This window comes from Equus przewalskii, chromosome 3, assembly GCF_037783145.1.
Source record: "Equus przewalskii isolate Varuska chromosome 3, EquPr2, whole genome shotgun sequence".
Classification (NCBI taxonomy): domain Eukaryota; kingdom Metazoa; phylum Chordata; class Mammalia; order Perissodactyla; family Equidae; genus Equus; species Equus przewalskii.
In genome coordinates this window covers 62,230,368-62,254,420 of record NC_091833.1, presented here as the reverse complement: position 1 = coordinate 62,254,420, position 24,053 = coordinate 62,230,368, and the positions used below count along the sequence as shown (strand labels likewise).

The 24,053-nt window shown below is 33.4% G+C and overlaps 1 protein-coding gene across 9 annotated transcripts in view; it reads right to left on the bottom strand.

The window, feature by feature from the left end:
• ANKRD17 (ankyrin repeat domain 17) overlaps nt 1-24,053 on the bottom strand; it is a 165,329-nt gene that overhangs the window by 120,365 nt on the left and 20,911 nt on the right. Inside the window, exon 1 of one of the 9 annotated variants that reach the window (XM_008526444.2) lies at nt 15,926-16,099. The exons of 5 other annotated variants lie outside the window; for them this stretch is intronic. In XM_008526444.2, the coding sequence (XP_008524666.1) occupies nt 15,926-15,979 (54 nt within the window). In that variant the 5' untranslated portion in view covers nt 15,980-16,099. Of the gene's footprint in view, nt 1-15,925; nt 16,100-24,053 lie in introns of those variants that run through there. 3 more of the 9 variants (XM_008526443.2, XM_008526447.2, XM_070614672.1) reach the window with 3 other exon arrangements.

The window sequence follows — 24,053 nt, the reverse complement described above, 5'->3', positions numbered from 1 at the left end:
AGGATTCAAAGAAAAATGTGAACATAATGAGGAGAGAAATAAAATCTATAAAAATAAAAAATCAAATGGAATTTCCAAAGCTGAAAAATACATTATTTGCTATAAAAAATTTACTGAATGAAGAAATGAATGAAAAACTTCACTGCAGAAGAAAAGACCAGTGAACCTGAGAAAGAAGAATAGAAATTATCCAAATTAAAACACAAAGAGAAAAGAGGCTTAAAACATGTACAGAGGCAACATTACCTTTAGGAGGATATAACTTAGTGTGTAACTGGAATCCCAGGAAGACAGGAGGAGAAGGGTAGAAAAAAATATTTCAAGAAATAATATCTAGGAATTTTCAAAATTAGAAAAATATAAACTTGCAAATCCATTAAGCTCAACAAACTTCAAGTAGGATAAACACAAAGAAAACTACACCAAGGTATATCTACAATAAAACTACTGAAAATCAATAAGAAAAAAAAAAAACCTTAAAACAGCCAGAACAAAAAAGATATTATGTACAAAGGGAGAGAGAGAAAAATGACTGCTCACTCCTCATCAGAAAGAATAGAAGTCAGAAGACAAAAGAAAGACATTTTTAAGGTGCTGAAAAAAAATCTTGCAACCAAGAACACTATATGCAGTGAAAATATACTTCAAACATAAGGGGAAATAGACATGTGTTGACAAAATCTGAGAGAATTTGTTGCCAGCAGACCTGCACTATAAAAAACATTAAGATAAATTATTCAAGTGGATGGAAATTATTTCAAGTAGATACTTGACAAAACTGGATTCATGCAAAGTAATAAAGAACACCAGAAATGATATAAAAATGAGTGTCTTCTTTTTCTACATTTAAGAAAATATCTTAAAATAAGAACAATCTGGAGATTCACAATACATACAGAAATAAAATGTATCACAATAATCCCACAAGAGACATAAGGGAAGAAATAAAATACACTGGTGTAAGGTGCCTAACATTATATGTGAAGCTGTATACTATTATGTGAAGGTGCTACAAGTTAAAACATGTATACTACAAACCCCAAAATAACTACTCAAAAAATAATAAAAAGAGAGCCAGCCCTGATGGCCTAGTGGTTAAAAGTTCAGAGCTCTGATCACTTCAGTGGCCCAGTTTGTTTCCCAGTCGTGGAAGCTGTCTGTCAGCTGCCATGTTGTCGTGGTGGGTCACACAGAAGAACCAGAAGGACTTAGGATATATAAGGATATATAACTATGCACTGGGGCTTTGGGGAGGGGGAAAAAAAGGAGGAAGATTGGCAACAGATGTTAGCACAGGGCAAATCTTTCCCTGCAAAAGTAACAATAATAATAATAATAATAATAATGAGGTAATAAAGCAACAGAGGTAAGAAAATGAAATAATCAAAAAGTGGTGAGTAAAAATAATCAAATAAAAGGCATGAGCAAAGGAAAAAAGGAGCAATAACAAACGGGACAACCAGAAAACAATCAGCAAGATGGTAGACTCAAACATAAGATATTGATAACTACATTAAGTGAAAATGAATTAAATACGTTGATTAAAAGGCAGAGATTGACAGTCTGGATAAAAAGGCAAGAGCTAACTATAAGCTGTCTACAAGAAATATACTTTACATATAAAGACAAAGACAGGTGAAAAGGATGGAGAAAGATATACCATGAAAACATTAGTTGTAGCAAAGCTGGTAGAGCTATTCTTAATATCAAAGTAGAATCCAGACAAAACAAAGAATACTAACAAAGACCAAAAAAAAAGGATACTTAATTATATAAAAGGATCAATTTAGCAAGAAGATATAATAATCCTAAATGTTTACATACATAATAGAACTCCAAAATATATGAAACAAAAACTGACAGATCAGAAAGAAAAAAGGAGCCTCTCTTTAATTATTTTGAAGATGTCAAAAGTTATCTCCCAGTAATTGATAGAATAAACAGAAAATCAGTAAGGATATAAAAGAATTAAACATTATCAACTAAAGTAATCTAATTGACATTTATGAAACACTTACCCCAACAATTGCGGAGAACATATTCCTTTTAAGTGTGTATGGAACATTTATCAAGATGGACTTTATTTTGGATCATAAAACAAGTTTCAATACATTTAAAAGACTAGAAATCACAGTATACTATATTGTCTGGCCATATATAATTAAATTAGAAATCTGTAACATGCCAACATGTTAGCAATGAAATAAGCCACTTTTAAATAACCCATAGAACCTTTCTCAAAGAGTTCTTCATCTGAACCACAGACAACCAAAAATGATTTGAGCGACTATTTTCTTAATTCTTATACACCAAGGATGATATGTAAACAGTACCATTCTATATGCACAGGAGAAAAGAGATGTCTTAAGCATGAGAGATTAATTCTCCCATGAAATTCCAGTTGAGAAATGCAAAATGAGTCAAAGAGGAAATCACAAGAGAAATTATAAAACATTTAGAATTAAATGATAATGAAAATACAACACATCAAAATTTGTGGTGTACAGAAGGAAATTTATAGCTTTTAATATTCATAGTAGAAAAGAAGAAATGTTAAAAACAATAATCTAAGCTTCTACGTAAAGTTACTGGCATAAGAAGAACAAATTAAATTCAAAGGAGAAAAGAAGAAATAGAGCAGAAATCAATGAAATAGAAAATAAACACAACAAAGAAAAAGAAATCGATGACAGGAAATGAAAATCAACTTAAAACTTATCAAAAGTAAAATTAATAAATTTCACAGTAGACTATCCAAGAAAAAAGAGAAAATTCAAATTACCAGTACTAGGATTCAAAGAGGGAACATTATTACAGATCCTACCATCATCATTTAAAGAGTACAGGTCTATTAAGAACACCTCAGGGTCGGCTCTGTGGCCGAGTGCTTAAGTTTGCGCACTCCGCTGCGGCGGCCCAGGGTTCAGATCCTGGGCACGGACATGGCACCGCTCATCAGGCCACATTGAGACGGCGTCCTGCATCCCACAACTAGAAGGACATGCAACTAGGATATACAGCTGTGTACAGGGGGGTTTGGGGAGATAAAGCAGGAAAAAAAAAAAAAAGATTGGCAACAGTTGTTAGCCCAGGTGCCAATCTTTAAAAAAAAAAAAAAAAAAAAGAACATCTCAATGTCAATTAAATCAACAACTCGGATTAAAATAAATTTCTGAAGACTTACAAATTATCAAAACTGACAGAGAAAAGCTAAATAGCTCTCCATCTATCAAGGAAACTGTAATTTTTAATGAAACATTTTCCTACAAACAAAACATTAGGTGCAGATGGCTTCACTGGCCAACTCGATCAAACATTCAATTATACATAAACTTTCTGAAAATAGAAGAGAAGACATACTCCCAATCACTTTATGAGGCTAACATTTCTCTGATACAAAAAAATGGTCAAGGTTTTACAAGTAAAGAAAACTAAAGATCAATATGCCTGTGAAGAATAATCCTTAAAAGATATCGGTAAAGGGCCGGGCCTGTGGCCAAGCGGTTAAGTTCAAGCACTCCACTTCGGTGGCCCAGGGTTTCGCCGGTTTGGATCCCGGGCGTGGACACAGCACTGCTCGTCAGGCCATGCTGAGGCGGCGTCCCACATGCCACAACTGGAAGGACCCACAACTGAAAATACACAGCTAGGTACTGGGGGGCTTTGGGGAGAAAATGGAGAAATAAAATCTTTTAAAAAAAAAAAAAGATGTTGGTAAAGCAAATCCTGCCATATCCAAAAGGGGTCATACATCATGACCAAATGGAGTTTATCCCAAGAATACAAAGTTGGCTTAAAATCCAAAAGTCAATTAATATAATTCACACAATAACAGAATAAAGGATAAAAATCATAAGATCATCCCAAAAGATACAGATAAAAGCACATGACAATTCAGTACCCTTTGATGATAAAAATTCTCAGCAAACTAGGAATGGAAGGGAACATCTCCACCAGATAAAAGGAATCAAGAAAAAACTATGGATAATATACTTAATAGTGAAATACTGAACCCTTTTCTCCCTAAGATCAGGAATAAGGCAGGTTGTCCACAGGTCACCATTTCTATTCAACATTTTACTGGAGGTCTTACCTAGTGCAATAAGGCAAGAAATAAAGAATGAAAGGCATAAAGATGGGGCAAAAAGGGAGAAAACCTAACTTTATTTGCACAGATGACTATGTATGTAGAAAATCCTAAAATCCACTTAAGAAATCCCAAAAAACAAAAAACAAAATCCCTGGTAGAACTAAGTGAATTAGCAAGCCTGTAGGATACAAGATCAATATAGAACTATCCATTGCATTCCTATATATAAGCAACAAACAACTGCAAAATAAAATAAAAAGAATTACCATTTATAGTAATTTTAAAAACCCATAAAACACTTATGGGATGAAGAGGATCAGAATATGCCACCCCAAAATGCGCCACATTGGCATCATGATTATGTTGACTGACGTCAATTGAGAAACAGCAGATGTAGAAAGAACTCTATGCCCTCTCCCTTTCTGTCTAAAAGCAGGGTGTAAATTTCCCTTTGTGAAGTATTCCCTCGCGCTCTATCCCATACCAGGAAGAGGAGAAAGATCCTTAATCACTGGAGATGGCTCTTAGCACTGGTGATGGCTCTGACTTAAGTGTGCATAAGAAATCTTAATAAAAAACCCTTATTTACCATTAGTTTCCCCATATATTTACCTTCCTACAATTTATTGCCCCTAGAAGCCCAAATCCTTTTTCCTTTGACTACTCACTTCACAATTTATCACCCTTTGCTAAAAAGGTATATAAGCTCTCAAGCTTAATTACTTCTTTGGATTTTCACTTCTTTTCTGTGAAATCCCCATGTGCACGTGTAATAAACCTTCTCTCCTGTTACTCGTTTATCAGTTTAATTCACAGGCCCCAGCACCTGAATTTAAAAGGGTAGAGGAAAAGTGTTTTCTCTACTACAGGGACAAATTTAACAAATTATTTGCAAGACCTGAACAGTGAAAACTACACAACAGCGCTGAGAGAAATTAAAGAAAATCTAAATAGATGGTCATCATGCGGGCCAACATTAAGTCAGCTATCCAAAATACATTTCTAAGTCTGATACCATCAAGAAGCTACCAGTTTGCAACTTTTGCTCTGGATATTCTAAATTTTATCCTTGGAACAAATCAGACCATCAGAAAACTGAGTACTCAGACTACATTATTTTTTTAACCCAAGTGTACTTTATCAGTAAATCCTTGGAATACGTTCTGTAGAAACAATATGAAGCTTGTTTATTTTTGGAATGCTAAAGAAGTTATTTATTACAACACGTAGTACTTCCATTATCGAGGTGAAGGAGAAATTTTGTCCAAGACCTAAACTGCACAAAATAAACCAGTTCCCTAGATGATCTATTACGCTATGAAGGTTATGGACAACACAAACCTCAAAACTCATCAAGTTTCCAATTTGGCTCTGGTTGCTAGTTAATTTGATCTAAGTTTAGCAATTATATGTTGTAAAAGCATTTCTGTATACTACTTTTACCTCTGGTCTTAATTCACTAGGTTGGCCTTTTGTATTTTCATTCTTCAGAATCAATATTCTTACAAGCTACCTCAAATTATTCTGCAGGATGAAATATCTTTTACATAAATACATAAGTAATTTTTAAAAATTTAAAGAGAGCCAAGGTACCTATATTAAAGAATTTACCATTTAATCAAGGACATCACAGAGAACCATAAAATATTTTAAATGTATGCAGTCTCACATTACTTTTTTTTTTTTTTTTTTTTTTTTTATTTATTTTTTCCTTTTTCTCCCCAAAGCCCCCCGGTACATAGTTGTGTATTCTTCGTTGTGGGTTCTTCTAGTTGTGGCATGTGGGATGCTGCCTCAGCGTGGTCTGATGAGCAGTGCCATGTCCGCACCCAGGATTCGAACCAACGAAACACTGGGCTGCCTGCAGCGAAGCGCACGAACTTAACCACTCGGCCACGGGGCCAGCCCCTCACATTACTTTTTAAGAGCAGAAAAGAGTGGGAGATAATGAACATGAAAGGAAGACTAGGGGAAAAAAAAACCCTAGGAAAGGAATAGGACTTTGAATAATGAATAGATAGTAAGGAGGGTAGCAGGTAGACAACGTGAACAGTAACAATATTAGAATACAATATAAAGGTAAACAGTTTAGATTAAATATGGTAAAGATAAAGTTGGGTACGTAGAAGGAAGTCAAATAATACATAGCTCAGGAAGAAAATTGAGCCTGGATTTGATTCTTAAATATGAAACAATATAGTAAAATGGGTTTAAAAACTTCTGAAATATATGAGAGAGACACACCATCATCTCACACTTTTTGTTTAAAGTTACTGAGGCCACTATCTTAAGAGATCTAGTTATAGACTTTATATCTAGAAGGGATCTTAGAGAAACTACATAATACAATTTGACTTTAGAGATTAAGAAAAGCAAAAATTAAAAAAAACTTATTTCAAATAATATATAAAGATCACAAGCCTTAAAACTCCAACCTATTGATGACCTGGGTTGATCTGAATAATGATGTGGATCAAGGCTGCCCCAGGGAGAGAGGCCCAAGGCATCCTGGCCTACATGCCAATCTATATGACCTGATTCATATCTAAAGTTATAGGACCACACGATAAGCAGACCCCACTAGCACCGATACCATTTTAATGACTTTTTACATCACCTTCCTTTGTCTAGTAAAAATAAGTCGTGTACTCATGCCTTATAAATTTAGCTCTAACCCTCGACAGACTGCAACCCTTCATTGCCCATGGGTCCCGTAGCCATGTCTGCAGCTCTTACTGCCCATGGGTCCTGTCCCCATGTCTGCAGCCCTTCACTGCCCAGGTGTCCTGTCCCCATGCTATTCTCTGAATAAAGGAGCACTACTACAAGACCTTGAAGAGTCCAAGAAATCTTTCTTTCGACCCTGGCTCACCGAGCCGGCATCAAATAATACGAATGATTTTCAGTTCTTCTTCCTCATTCCATGTATACACCTAACCAAAGCTAAGAGTTCAAAGAACTTCCCAAGGGAAAAAGATAGGACGGTGATTCCTTCCCTGCACAAGAATCCCTCAACTTAAAATCAAAAACAAGCATTTACTGTATTCAAGACACAATGCTAGGTCACTGAAGACACTAAGAAAAATAAAACTATTCACAGTTTTCATATTTCCTATCATATGAATATCGTTATTCATATGATAACACTATAAGCTCAAAACAATGAAAATGGGAGCCTATTAAATATAATCTAGAAATACTTAAAAAACAATGTCAACATAATTCAGCATTCTCACTTACCTATCACTTTATAAGATATACTCTTTGTAATTCACAAAATATTTATAAAATGATGATCCACCTGCCAAGATTTTTTTAAATGACAGATGTAGGGCTTAATCTTAATATTTTGCTTCTTTAAATCGATAGTTTTATAAAAGAGAGTACCTTTCTATCCACTGTTATCTCCATTTACTTTATTTGATGGAGAAGACTAAGAAAAGGAAAGAGAAACTGAGAAAGATAACAAAATATTGTACAAATGAGACAAAGTATTAAAAGAGGAAATTTTCCAGTATGTGCGAACACAAACACCAGTACATGTTTTCAGAAAAGCTTAACTAGTGTTTCCTAATGAAACATAAGAATTTAGAAACTGTATTTCTCAAACTTGCTTAAATAGGTCACACATATGTATGTTGGTCTTTGTTATGATGACACGGCAAAACTTACAAATGCAGAACATATGACAAGGACTGAAGAAGTGGCAACAGGACAAATTCAAGGTTAGAACTGGCTAAGGATAAACACTAGTTAGACGAATGAGAAGGTCAAGAAATGAGAAGGTCTGTGTGAAATCAAGGAGTTACGCTGGCCACAATATCCAAACAACAAGTAGAGAATCAGAATCTAGACAACTTGTAACAGGAAAAAGGAAAAAAGAAGTGGGCAACAGGTGTCAAAACTTAGAGAAAGAGGCTAAATGATAAAAGGTCAGAGACTAAACAAGGAATTCAGATAGCAGAACACCAACAAGCAGTTTAACACTGGCTCAACACTGTTCTTCTCAACAGTTCCCTGGAATTTGGAGGTGGGGAGAAGAGTTAATTAGCATTTGAGAAGTGTAAAGACAAGAGCCTTGCAAATGTTACTGACATTTCTCTTTTCCTACAGGAACACATAATTTCAATGACAATTCTAAAATTACATTGTGCCAACAATATAGTACATATAAGTATATATGTTTATATAAATATAAATATAAGAAGAAAATATGAAGTAGATTTTAAATGACTTAATTTTGCTCCTATGCAAAGGAATTTGAAACTAACAGCTTAGTTTTTGGATAACTAAGATATATGTTATCTGAATCTTATTTTTCATTTTCATAGACAATATAAAATAGAACTAGTCTCAGAGAAAGCATTTCTCTTGACTAGATGAAAATCAGCTGGCACCTGTGATAGGATACAAACAAGAAACCTATAGCCTTTAAAATAAAAATATTCAAATGTGATAAATTCTTAATGTTTTTACTGCTAAAATATGAGTATCAAACAGTTACAACTTATGAATTCCTTTCCTAATCATTCAGTAGAATTATAGATAAGATTTTTGATAGAATTTACAAACCCAATTCAGTTTTTAATTATTCTCTTTAAAATCAAAACAGTGCTACAACTTAATGTTATTCTACAAGCAAAACCATTTTCTAGCTTCTCCTTTCACTCACTACTTTACTCAGGAGTCCTCAAACTCTTTTTTCATAAATTCCAAATGACAATCTAGGACTTATAATTTTAAAGCAACATTCAAATTCCCACACAAAGTCTTCTCATTTCTTAAAGCTGCTATATTGTAGCTGAAGGACAGAGAAACCTACCGGGAGTGTTAAAAGAGAATGGTAAAAGAAGATATTTGAATCAAACAGACTTAAGTCTACAACTTAGTTTTACACCCTTATTGACTGTAAACTTAAGTAATATACTGTAAACCACCGGTTATTCAATGGTGGTCCATGGGATCCATGGGGATCCCCAACCCTCTTTCAGAGGGTCTGCAAGGTCCAAACTATTTTTATAACACTACGACGTTATTTGCCTGTTTCATTGGTTGACATTTGCACTGACAATACAAAAGTAATGGTGGGTAAAACTGCTGATCCCTTAACACAAAATCAAGGCCGAGGCACCAATCATCATATTCGTCCCAGTCAAGCACTCAAAATTAAAAGAAAAGGGGGTGGGGGAGCCACCATTATGAAGCGGTAAAAAGTATTAATTTTTAAATTTGCAACCTTGAGTATATGACTTTTTGTGTATGACAAACTGGGAGACAGTTCTGATGTATACCTAAATACAGTAGTTGTCTCAAGAAAAACACTTGTGTAAATGTGAACTAAACCAGTAGCTTTTTTTCATGTATAGCAATTTTTACTTACAACAGACTATGGTTATTCAGACTTATCTGGAAGATATTTTCTCAAAAATGAATGAAGTGAGCCTGTCACTTCAAGGAAAACAACCCACTTTCTTTGTCATCTGTGATAAAATTCAAGCTTTCAAGAAAAAATTAGAATTTTAGAAAACATATCTGACACTGTGAATGTGACAGCTTCCCAGTTTTTGACTTTTCTAAGGAGATCAGTGGTGATATTAGAAAATGTGAATTTTTTGATATTGTAGAATAAAATGTAGCAATATTTGGAAGTCAGTAAACCAGTATTTTCCAAATGACCAATGTATGATGTTATAAAATCATGCATGAGTAAAAGATCCATTCAAAATGCACAATAAACCAGTGGATTTTAATCTAACGAAGTTTAGAAAATTCACTGATAATGTTTCAGATTCCACACGATAATTAACCTCTAAGAAACTGTCACTTATGTAGTTTTAGGAGTGGTATGAAAGAAATTATCTGAAAAGGTTATTAAAATATTCTTCCCTTTTTTATCCTCATATAAGTGTGAGACCACATTTTCTTCTCAGACTTCCTCCAAAATACTGTATTGCAATAGACTGAATATAAAAGCAGCTGTGTGAGTCAAGTTACCTTCTATTAAGATAGACTTCAAAGATAGTTCCAAAAATGTACAACAATGTCACTCTGCTCACAGGTTTTTTTTTTCTTTTGGAAAATAAATGATTTTTTATAAAAGTATGTTAACATGTAATAGGCTTAATATTAATTTTTTAAATGAATAAATATGTAAATGTTACATTTTCTGAATTTTAATTTCAATATAATTGATACGTATAACTCTCATAAGCAAGACCTCTTGAGTTCTCAATAATTTTTAAGAGTGTAAAAGAGTCCCAAGGCCAAAAAATTTGAGAATTCCTCCTCTAATAATCTCTGACAATAAAATTTTCTTTGTCTGTCAAATGAGGGATGATATCTATTAGTATAAAATACTATATGAGGGCTGTCCTCACTTTAAAAAGTAGCTAACAGTTAGGTATTAAATATGGGCTAAGTGCTGTGCTAAGTGTTTACACAGATTATCTTATTTATTCCTTAAAATCATTCTAGGAAATGGATACCTACCTCTTCAGAGTCATTTAGAGGATTAAATAAAATAATGCTGGTGAACCATTTGCACAGTCCTTCTGTATAACAAATTTTTAATTTATTTGTGCTCAATTTATTTATATTTGTATTCAATTTATTTGTGCAATTCATAAAGTGCTCAATTACTATTGCCATCATACTATGTGGGCACCTTATGTACAACATATATCTATGTATAGCCAGCTAGTTAGAAGCCTGATTCCATCCAAGACCAAATTATTAATGACCAATACTAATCTAACCAATCATTAACCCAAAGTTATCTCGGAGGCCTTTAACATTTATGAACAACTCCTGAAATGCCTTTCTTTGTCTTGCAAATCTGGAAGCTATATACTAAACCAAGCCAGTGGTTAAACAGGACTTTGATGCTCACCAACTTTGTAGTGACCAAGTCACTTCATAGCAGAACAAGTTCTTCATTCAAGTATTAGAACAAGGACCCCTAACATTTCAGAACCAGGAAAGTGCCAACGTTGTTACATGTATATGCAGATAATACATGATGTAGACCTTTCCTAATTCATGCTCCACAGCAGGCATTAACCACTGGACTAGGATGCATTAATGTGGGACTAGTGGCATTTGGACAGGTCTGCCTTTACTCTCACATAAGAGTAATAGATTAATTCACATAGTTCTAGCTACCCTATCTTTTTGTAAGCTGTCTGGAGCCTTCATATTCCACTAAAATATTAATCTTCTTTATAGAGATTATTAACTAATGTAAGCATATCTTTCAGCCATATTCTACTACTCCCCCATGCATTTCCCCAAAGTTGGTGTGTGAAAGCACTGCTGCAACTTCTTTCTGCTCCTCTCTCCAAGATGAACTTGACTTTCAATTAAGAGTATTCATAATGCATAATATAACAGGTACATGAATGTGTGTCTGTAGAGCATACATAAGCATACACGTAAGTGTGTTGTATGTATGTATACATACACACAGACACAGTATACTGATTTAAATGGTAACAGAAAAATAGAAAAATCTTTAAGGAGAAAAAGATGAAAATGGTATCCAGGAGACTTTCTAGAAAGCCCAACATTCATAAATATACATAACAATTAAACAGATAAGCATAAAAAAAGATAACCTAAAGATGCCCAGGTAAAGGAAAATACTGCTTACTTAAAAATTCAGAATTCTTAAAATAGGGGTTTCAAACTATTCGAACAAACAAATGAAGTAAAATATGAGTATTTAAATACACATCTGTATGCATCCTGAATTCAAGAATTTTCAAATACCAATAGCAGGCATTTTGTCTTCTGAACTTTTACCTTTGTGAAGCAAAATTAGCTGGACTAATCTCATTTAACTTCCAGTGCCTAGCACAATGAAGGCGCTCAATAAATATTGGAGTGAAATTATAAGATTCACTTAGCCAAACATGTCTAAATCTTTCCAAAAGCTCTTAATGAGTGAAAAATGTTACTTACATCAATTCAAGTAATTTATATAGTCAGCTAAACTATTCTGTGTCTAGATCAACTTATATTTATGTCCGAAGAGTTACTACAACTCTTCCTACTGAAAAATGTCACCATGGTTATACTAAATACAGAACTTCAGAAATCCACAAGAAGACTTACCAATATACAAACGATGGGTATTACATAAGCCAATATATTTTTTAGAATAAAAAAAATATACCAGGTACCTGTCAAAAGAGTCTACTTCACAGAGATTTTATACCATTACTAAAAATAATCTTTATGGTAAATAGCAAGTGGAGTTCCCCTGTTTGAACCAGGATGCACTATTTACCATTAGCCCATAGTGTTGACAGATAAAAAGGCAACAATAACTTCCCTGTGACTCTTTCACTCTTATTTAAAAAGAAAACTTCTGATCTCAAGACAAACAGAAAGTAAGAAATGGTTCCATAATAAACCTGCTTACTATATTTAAATCTGACCCTTAATTTAGCTACACCCTAACGGGTTCAACCAAATTCTCAACCCACTGTGACCTCTAAGCAACAACCAGAGACTTGAGGCTTTTAGCTTATATCTTACAACCTGTAAAATCAAGTACAGATGGAGCTAGAAACCCTGGCTTTAGTTGACAAAGGAACAAGACTGGGCATGAGAGTTATTATATTTAACATTGTAACTATTTTTATTTTCATAAAAATTGCAATTTTATTAAAGTAAAAATATATAAAATGCTATACCCTGAAGGAAGTATTTTGACTTTAATTAAAAGATAAAATTATTTGTGAAAATTTCTCATTGCTAAAACAATTCTTATAGAAAACTACTAGAACTGGTTCAATTATAAATAATATAACTAGAATATATAGTAATCAAGTTTCTGAAATGATGTCTCATATGTTTTGTATCTTCATATAAAAAAGCTTACATATAAACCTTAGGTTTATATACACAGCACTTGGTCACACAAATTTGGAATATACAAAAAAAAGTTTGGAGGACTTTTCTTATCTTTTTAAGTACTGAGATCCACTATTACATACAACTTACAGGAAAAGCATCAAAATTCTAAAATTAAAATCATGTCTCAGCAAAAATAACATAAGCAATACAAAACAAGAGATATTTATATAGCCTCCCACTCTTTTTCTATCATCTGTATTCAGTTATTTTCCTGGGTATTAGTTAAAGTGGGCAAAAGCAACATAAACACTTTGACTACCTTAGTTCAGAAAAGAAAATTACTGACTGGATTGTTCAGATAATTTCAATAAACAAGTTATTCTGTTTAATCCACTACCTCGGATAGGTGAGAAGCAATGACATAAATTGAAATCAACCTTTTCCAGTTTTACTGTAAGTTTTAGAAAATTACAATATTTTACCTAAGATCATCTAAAATTCAAGTTAAGTACATGTGTATATAAAATAAATGATCACAATTTAAAAGGTAAATTATAGCATGATGAGAATTAATCTGCACTATACACACTGATATTGATTTTGTTTTCTTTTTACTAAGATTTAATAAGAGCACCTTTAAAAAATGTATGATTCAAAGGACCAAGTTACACTCAAAGACAGAAAAAAATAGAAGGGGTCCAATGTTTAATGCAAACAAGCAAAAATCTACCTAAAATCCCAGATGCTCAATACATAGTCATAAAGGGTAAAATTATGGTGACAAACTTCAGATAGCTCAATGTCAGGTACAATAATAAAACTGTCATTGTGTTATATAGATAAACTTCATTATTAGACATTTATACAAGGAGTTAACCCTTTAAAAAAACAAAAATATTTTTTTGTAAAGCTTGTGTAATCTGTACCTATTCACTTGCAATATGAGGTACTTTAGAAAATGGTACATTTAGCTTTGGAGATTTAGCAAGTTTATTCTCTTTGAACTTCTATTTTTAGCGTTAGGTCATTATGAGTACTTATAATTTTGGAAAAGAAGCATATTTTGTTACTACTACTTGGAAAATTTGCACACCTAGTTGTCAATTATTGAAAAGTACTCAGTTAAATCAAATAATATTAAATAAAGACAAAACTACTCAGTATGTTTTAATGCAACAGGTATACATGAAACAAATTAAAGAGACTGAAAATTAGGACAAAGAATTAAAACTCCAGAGGTTATTTTAACAACTAGCAACAATGAACAAACCAGGTAATGTTAAATCTTAAAAATGACACTAAGCAATTTTAGTGGAAATAATGAAGCCAACTTTTAAGACAGCATTAGAAAAACCTATACATAAAGCATAAAACTATGCTCAAGTGGGTTTTCCCTAGAAAATAAATAAGACTTCTAAAATCTGTTATATATCAAATTGTAAATGGCCAAAAAAAATGTCAAATAGATCTTTTGAGATCTATAAAGTGTATTTCTTTAAAATCTAAAGCAAAATTTTAAAAAAGCAAATTAAAATGTACCACCAGAACTTTATAATCTAATTAGACTTGTTTAAACTGAACCACTAAAAAGTCATATGACTGCTCCTAATTACTGAAGTTCCTTGATGAAAGTATATACCACTATTTCTAAGTAGATAATTCACCATACCATTTCTAAGGAAACTCACCAATAATATCAAACAAACAAACAAAAATGAGAGAAAGAATGGAAATTAACCACAGGATTCAACTCAAACAATAAGCTCTTAAGGAGAGGGGGACAGAGTATGTTGGCAGGTGTCTGCAAGGAGCTAGATAATACAATGGAATCAGTTTTCATTCTGCAGAACAACCATGAGACTTGCTGCAATGTCAGCTCCAAGCACACACTGAGGGACTCCAGAAAATGCTCATTGATCATGCAGCACTTTATAATGCGCATAGGCTTTTTTCTCCTGCTAACCCCGCCTAGCTTCCCTTTGCAGCTCATTCTCCCAAGCCCTCTCCTCATAATAAAATCTCTTCCTGAAGATAGTGAAATATTTAATAAATTATCTTAGTCTAAGTATTAGGAATACTTCTCACCATCACAAAGCCTCTTTATCTGAATTAGCCAGTTTTTTCTTAATGAGGGGGAAAAAAACCCTAGAACCCCATAGATAAGAAAATAGGATTTAAATATCTATACCTATAAATGCAAATGTTTGATAGTATACTACAGCCAAGGCCAAAAGCAATTATAGTTTCACTTTGACATGTATTTCCTTGAACTGATTTATACTCAAATAGGTTCTTATAAAATTAATATAACTAGGAAAAAAAAGAAAATATAATTCAAAATTCTCATGACTCAAAATGCATATTTTTATTGTGAGCTCTCAAGTGTTAGTGCCTTAAATTTTAGGGTCTTTTAATTTTTAATTTAATAATTTATTTTATAATAATCAAAGTCACACGAAAATTCTACAATCAGAATGTACCAGCCAAATTAAGCAATCAGATTGACACATATGCTTAATTTTACCCCAGAAACTAAAATAACCAGCTGTTTTTAATAGTTAACTGCAAGCAGAGCTTTAGGCTTAGATATGTAAATGAATTCTAAGACATATGAAACTAAACCTACTCAAAGCTGCTTTGCAGACCCCACCTTCTAATGAGTTAATCTAAAGGTCACCACCAGCACAAGGCTTTTTATTAAGTCCGAGGCCCTTTCTTTTTTTTAATTTCCTATCAAACATATATCTACAATTTACAAAACATGAAGTTTAAACAAAACAATTCTAGACTAGTTTAGTAATCATGTGAACCAGACTGGCACATTCTCACACGGAATAAGGTCTGATCGTATCTTGCTTTTATGCTCTGCCTCTCTTTGCTCTCTCCTCTAATCTATTCATCTGTAAAATAATTCCGGCAGATAAGATTTCTTTGTTCAGATTTCAACTTTCATTTCATTTACAAACCTAGCCCTACCTCAAGAATGTCTTCTAGAACATATGCTTCCATTTCAGCCGCTGTCTCCACCATGTTTTATCAAACTGCCATGTTTCTTACTGCACTATGATTAGATCATTGCCAGCAGGAACACTCCTCTGTGTCAGCAAGGGAACAGGAAATGGAATGTTCTATTACATGCCTAAAGCAGCTTAGCTGTTCACTAGCCAGGCATCTACCAAAAGAGCAGGGGGTGACTCACTGTGTATTTTTTAAAGATACAGAAGCTCTATTCCAAAGCAAACTTCTGTCAAGTAATTTCAACAGAGAAAATAGACAAAGTCTCTTATTTTACCATTTCAAATTTTAAAATCCTAAAATTAAAAAACATACTAATTATATATTTTTTAAAGCTATTTAACACGTCTGGCTTCCTGGTTGAACAAAAGAGGCTGAAGTGGGTTACGTAGCAATTTATCCTTAGTAAAGCCCGGTAGTGAGATTAATGGCTGTATTAAATACACAAAGAAGGAGGCAAGGTAATATCAAAGTAGGAATTCGCTACATTAGGCAAATGCATTATATAACACATATATTATAGGCGCTGACTTGAGAATGTCAAAGATAATGATCTTAATATAGATTTTTTAAAATAGTAAACTGGTTTCCCATAAACTAATCTGTTGGGAAATATCTGAGAGAACAAGATTAACATTCAACTGACTTACAATTACTGAAGCAAGACATAACACATCATGGTTGGATTCATTTTCTAGGAATGTCTTTAACTTCATTTACTAACCAAAGAAATGGCCTCCCCCTTATAAATACTACAAGAAACTAAATTTTTCAGCGAAATGGAATTCAGAAACACTATATCTGGATGATCAAACAGCAAATAAAGTGGGTGACTGACAGCAGAGCCAATTTATTTTATATTCATTACTGTAAGTGACCTTCAGTTTAGTAAAATTTGTTACTTTGTCAAACTTCCTCCTTATGTAATCTGGAAGAGGAAAAATGCAATGGGAAGGAACACTGTTTTATGCTCTGTAGCATTAATAAAATAATCCTGCACTTGTAGGGGTGCCATACAAACTAAACTTGAAACGAGCCCTCAATGTGCAGATTAACAAATCTAATTACAAGTCTAACCAATCTAATTACAAGGTGAACAGTTCTTCTAGTCTAAATTTTCCTAACCTAACTAAACAAAACGAATTTTTAAGAGGAAAGGAAAAAGACAGAAAAAAAACTAAGAGGGAGTTATCATTAACACATGTGGCCAAATCTAAGCTGAGAAAAGTGATGATATGAATGACACTGCCAGTAACATATCCTCAGAGTGATGCCATGTTAATAGCGGAAAGAGATTTTTGTAGTCCCTTGGGCCTCAGTTTAGTAACCTATAAAACAGGATAACATTCATGCAACATGGAATATCTACTCTATATCAGAAACTGCTCTAGGTACAGTCAAAAAGACAGATAAAATTTCGTCTTAACAGGTTCATATGAAGATTAAATGAGATAAAGTATTTACTACTCAGTTTCTGATATTCAGGAGGCACCCTTACTAAGTCAGGCAAAATATGAGTTATTTTTTTTAAATATACATGTTATTTAACCTTCACAATAACCCTCTAAGTGATAATAATTTAAAATAGTAACATTAATAATTACACTGCACTTCCTATATGGCATATGCCATTTTAAGTACTTTGTATACATTCACTCACTTAATTCTCACAATAATCCTAAAAAAAAGCTAGGTACTATTTTTATTTCCATTCTACACAGGTGGAAACTGAGGCATAGAGTGCCTAAGCAATTTGCCCTACTTACTCCAAATTTAGCTAATTAAATTGAAAAGCTAAGACTTGAACCCAGACAGTTGTCTCTGGAGTCCATCCTCTGAACCATCTACTAGACTTCCTCCAGGTGTTATTACCCTCATTTTACAGGTGAGGAAATCAAGTCTCAGAGAGTGCACACAGTTAGCAGAGTTAAGATGCAAACCCAGAATGGTCTGACTCCAAAGGCTATGTGAAATTAATGGAAAACAAATGATATTAAAAATGTTTTACCTCAGACCATACATAGTGCTTACATTTAAGCACGTGTATGCCTGGCATTTGGCGGCTTCTCAAACAAAATAATTTCCATTGTTAAGACCCAGCTTAAAGGAACTAGAAAACTGGCTTTTACTATTTCCTGCCTTCCAGGTCAATTCTTTCCATGCTTCAAATAAATGGCTTCATCCATAGACTAAGAGAAGTCATCAACAAGGTTTCTCTTTCTCAAACTTTCCTCCAACATAAACAAGTAAAGATAGGTTTGAGTTCAAAGAACTTACATATTGGAGCACTCGTTTCCCATAAACCAATAACAGACTTTCCAACTTCTTTGGACAAGAAATCCAGTCCCCTAAGGATCAAGTCAATCATATCATTCACTATCCTCTTCCGTTCTAGGATTATCAGATTGCTTCTCTTATGTTTTCTAATATTTGCTGTTAATTTTTTACTAATAAATATGTGATCATGCCTTTCCTACAGAATTATGAATGTTTATTTACCATTTATTATTGCTGTCCTTTACAGATCAGAAGTTAATGAAAGCAACACTTTTTTGGCCAATGTATACCCAGGGCCGGCACAGTCTTTGGCATAGAGCAGGTATTTAAATATTTGCTGACAAAATAACAAATGTATAAATAAAGGAATTGTCTGATATCCAGTAATGCATCCTAATCCCTTTTAAACTACTGCTACTACTAGGAATAATTTCTGATGGACAAAAATATTTGTTCTGTGATGATTATCTTTAGGTCACTAAAGGAAGCTATGATAAATACTCAATATAAACAAAATCTATATATCAGAATTTCTGTAATTCTTTGTTATAAAACAAAATAATTATTTCCTCTTAGTTTTATTTTCTGTTCCTTTTTGTTAATATGACCTAAGCCACAGCATAGGATACCCTAGGCAAAAAGATGTGAAAGGAGATTCAAATACATCTGCCTTAAGACCCTGTATCCTAAAAGAGAGCCACCTTCCTTGAAATGAGTTCAACCTCATTTTGTATTTCAGAAAACTTTTCCTATTTACTTAAATGGATTTCAATGGCACAAGTTCTTTCATTTTAGCCAATGGCAAAAGAATTGCAGTATAAATAGTAGTTAACATAGTAAGAGTTATGCAAATAAATGTAAACCAACACATATAAATAACATAAATCAAAAAAAAATTTACTAAAATAAGAAGATCCAAATGTCCAGAGTGAAGAAAAAAGCATCTTACAAAAAAGGGGGGAAAGGACATAGGAAGCTAAATAAATACCAAGACTGAATGAAGGAATCTTCTAAAATTTACAATTTTATTTAAGGCCAGCACTAGCTTCTTTGATCAAGAAACAAGAAAACCAAATACACACACACACACAGAAATGTGTTGACAAGCAAGCAACCCTATTTTGTATGATTTACTATTTTGTGGATGTTTGTTCCCCCCATAAAACTTTTTTTAATCAAAAGTTCCTTATAAAGGAGTTATGTTCCCATCAAATATTTTTTTTCTATTTAGGGAAGGGCAAGACTTTTAAAAATCCATATTTTCAAACAAAAAAAGGACAGATAATTGGTGGCAGGATAAATGTAATGATTTCATCTACCTAGATAAGAACAAATTACTTAGAAAAACAAAATGTTAACCAACTTCACCCTCTCAAAACATATGAAATGAAATGCTTACTTTAGAATAGTCTCAAATTTTCTCTTTTCTACGCTATAAGTTTTATTTTAGCAGAATTATGAAACCCAAGTGTAAAACAGCCTGAACCAAGCCTAAATGAGATACAAATATCAAAGAATTAAACAGAATTTAAATTAAGGGGCCGGCCCTGTGGCCGAGTGGTTAAGTTTGCACGCTCTGCTTCGGCAGCCCAGAGTTTCGCAGACATAGCACCACTCATCAAGCCATGCTGAGGCAGCATCCCACATGCCACAACTAGAAGGACCCACAACTAAAAATATACAACTATGTACCAGGGGGCTTTGGGAAAAATAAGGAAAAATAAAATCTTAAAAAAAAAAAAAAGTATTTAAATTAAAAGGCTAATAAAACCTGGTCAAATTTTTGAAAGCCCATATACTAAAAATGCTATCCCCATGATTTTACCTACTATTTCCCCTAAACTAATCATGCCACTATGACTGAGGGTCTAGATGTATGCCCAGTGTACCACAGTAACATTCTTTTCATTATCTCCACAGTTTACTTTCTTTTTTATTAACTACGGTTTTTATCTATGAAGTAATATATGTACGTGGAAAACATTCACATATAAAAGAGAATACAGGGAAAAGTAAACCTACCACTCACCAACCCCCAAGACACAACCAGTGAGTGTATCCTTCTAGAAATAACCTACATATACGAAGCACATCTTAGTGTAAAGATTACGGTTATACAAATGGAAGCAGAATAGGCATAATTTTCTACATCTCCACTTTTAAAATTTAATACTCTATGAAAATTCTTTCAGATGAGCGCACATAGATCTAGTTCTTTGATTTTGACAACTGCTTAAATTTTCACTGAAGAACTGTACAACAATTTAATCAGTTCCCTAGTGATAAGCAGTCGTGTTGTTTCGGTCATTTCATAATGCTGCAGTGAACATGCCCAATGAAAGAGCACTCACACACTGCACGTGCCTGAATATAACTGTGTGGCAAATTTCGTGCTAAGTACATATAATTAAAATTTTATGCTATCAAACTGCCCCCTAAACAAGTTGAACTAACTTATACTCTGACAATGAATAAGACTGCCTGCTTCCTTACAAATATTAAGTATTAATGATACAATATTTAAAAACCAAGATCAGAAATCAGCATCAGTTATGAAGCATCTTTCTAGGTTTATCCTTAGTTCCCATCATTTCGACTTTTCAAGAAATCTCAAACGAAAATTACACCTCCTCTCATATAACTTCTGCCCCTTACTAAAAAAATCTCATAAATTCATCCCCCGGCAGATTAAGAACTTCAGCTGATTATTTCCCAAAAAAAAGTCACAATGAAGATTTCTATCTATTTGTATGTAGTTGAAGAAAAGAAAATTGGGAGTCTACCCTTTTAAAAAACCTACTTCTGCTAAAATACAAATTCCAACCAGGTCTAGTAGGTTCTTTAAGTTAGGAGTAAATTAAGAAGTTTCTGCCAGAATTGAGTATTCTAAAGATCCAGAATTCTGATTATGTTCTCATTAGTAAATCACTAAAATACTGTTGGATAGATTTATTTGTTTACCTTCCACATTATTTCAAACTATTCATTTTTAAGGCATAAAATTTCAAAGTAATCTTTTCATCATTAGAAAAAAATCTAATGTATACTAAAAAGAAGACAGGGTCACACATAAGCAGTTTTTATTAACTAACACAAACAGCACAAAACAGTTTCTATCTCAGTTTATCAATATAACATCCCAGGACTAATTTTGATGATAATATTTAAAAATATGAATGATTAAACCTTCACCAGAACCTCCAAAATAAACATAACAGTTGGACATGCTTCTAGATATGTGTAGGAATACCTAAAAGGCTTAGGTAACAAAGGATGAAGTAAGGATATATAAAATTGTAACTTCATGAATAAAATAATACAAAGGCCATCCAGTAGCATATTCTAAATGTGAGGAAGGGTATGAACTATTTTAGAATAATTTATTTTATTGCTTAAAAGAAATTTTTCAAGGCTGATACTATAACAAGCCCTAGTAAGCTTCTTTTTTTAAAAGATCATCATTAACATTTTCATCATTCATTTATACAAATATTTACTGCGTGCTTACTGGGTTGACAGCCTTTATACTAAACAATGGATAGAGAATGGCAAATAAAGTTAGTCCACCTCCAAGAGCCTACAATAAAATTTGATCCTGATTCTCAACAGAGTTTTCTTTTCTTTTCTTTTCTTTTGGTGAAGAAGATTGGCCCTGAGCCAACATCTATTGCCAATCTTCCTTTTTATGCTTGAGGGAGACTGTTGCTGAGCTAACATCTGTGCCAATCTTCCTCTATTTTATGTGGGACACTGCCACAGTGTGGCCTGACAAGCAGTGCTAGGTCCGTGCTTGGGATCTGAACCTGTGAATCCCAGGCCCCCAAAGCAGAGCATGTGAACTTAACCATTACACCACCAGGCCGATCCCTCAACAGAGTTTAACATCAAAATCTTTATTAATTTTTTTTCCTCTTCTCTGATTTATAGTCCTTTTACATCTTTAAGCCAATTAACAAAATCTAAAACTCCTCTTAGAACAGTGCAGAAAATATTACTATATTTAAACAAAATATTTCATCCAGATGTGTCCTACTAGAATGAAATACAAGCACAATCTTGTCCAAATATAAGTAAGATACTAAGCAAAGAAACAAAGCAGCTTGTCCCTCTTTTCACATCTCCAGTAACAGTTGTACCTATTGGACCCTTGTGCCTGTTGGACACTTGCATTTCTTATCTCTACCCATGATGGGTCACACCATGAATTCATTCTTTTTCCAGTATTTCACAAGAGGTTCTATGTATAAAAAATTAATAAAACACTTACTGTTTTTAGATCACATTCACCTCCCAAATTTGTCTATATTATACAACATTTTCAAATAAAAATAAAAACAAGCACATATATAATAGAAATTACTTATTTCAATGCTTTGGTTTTTCGTTGTTTTAAATAGGCTAAATCTACCGATAGTACAACACTCTCAATTTGGTCAGCAACACATTAACCATCTTCTGCTCTCAAGCAAGAATTATCTACAAACAAAAAGAAATACACCAAACACATACCTCAACCCTGGCACACACATACCCCATACATGCACAGTGGTGGGGAGAGTAGAGAAGCTGGGGATAAAAATACAAAATACAAGAAAAGACATAAGTCCAAAGCCAAGTTTTTAGAGTTATCAATTTCTATCACCCTTCTTCTGAACGATAACTGTCCTATTCTAGGGGACTGAAGAAATAGCTCCAGGAAACTCAAATTAGATGGTATGATAGTATCAAAGGCATGGAAAATAATCAGGGTGTAAATACCACCAAAGTAACCTCAGAATCCCAATGCCGTCACTGGCTCTCATTCTTTGGTTCCTTGACAGTCTAGGGTCCCTGACAACAACCTCCAATCAGTCTGGTCTCTCATGATGCCTGTTAACACTCTGTTATATCTAGCCTAATCTATTCCTAACAAATTTTGAACGGTTTGCATGCAAGCAATTATTCTAAGTACCAAAAGACTATTCTTTCAGATTCATAATTCCATCTCTAAGAAATGTATTACACTGAATTGCCTGTATCCACCAAGAGCTAGGCCAAAAATTACAAAATGGGGCACCATTCCCTGTTCCACTATCCTGATCCTGACCATGAGAGGATCTTTAGGGGTCTTCACATAAAGAGAATCTCAGAGTGTACCAGTGACATACTGAAGCTCCCAAGGTAGATATATAGACAGGATTCTAACACAACCCTCATACATATATATAAAGAAATACAGATTTCATTCAATGTAACTGTGAACTACCTCTTTGGTCATCATGAGGATATCTCACAACACAGCTATGTTAGGAGCAATGTTACCATTAACTTTCAACATCCCCCACAAATTTCGGAATCCAGTTTTCCTACAAGTCTCCAAGAAAAACTAACATAATATAAGAAAACAGAAAGCAATAATTAGAAACTTTTATGTGTGCAATAGATATCTCACTAGTATGCTTTATGAAATCAAATTTAACCCACATTCATATCTTTTAACTCCTCCATCACCAATTTCTTATCCAAGTCAAGTATTTTTAGAAAGCCTATCAACTCCCATCCTCTTCAAGAACATATACGCCAATGTCTCTCAGTGAAGGGAGTTAATAATGTTTAAAGGGTAGACAGTGAATCATTAATAGCTTACAAAATGCTTAAAAGCATAACTGAACTGCCAAATATAATTTTATACTTAATATTTGTTTTTGTATGCTTGGGGAAACCATCTCCCTCTTAAAACAAATTCCACAATTTCCAGTAAAATGCTTAGCTTTTAAAATATTTATCATTAAGTTATTTTAAGGGTATATTTTTGCATAACTCAGTTTTTTAG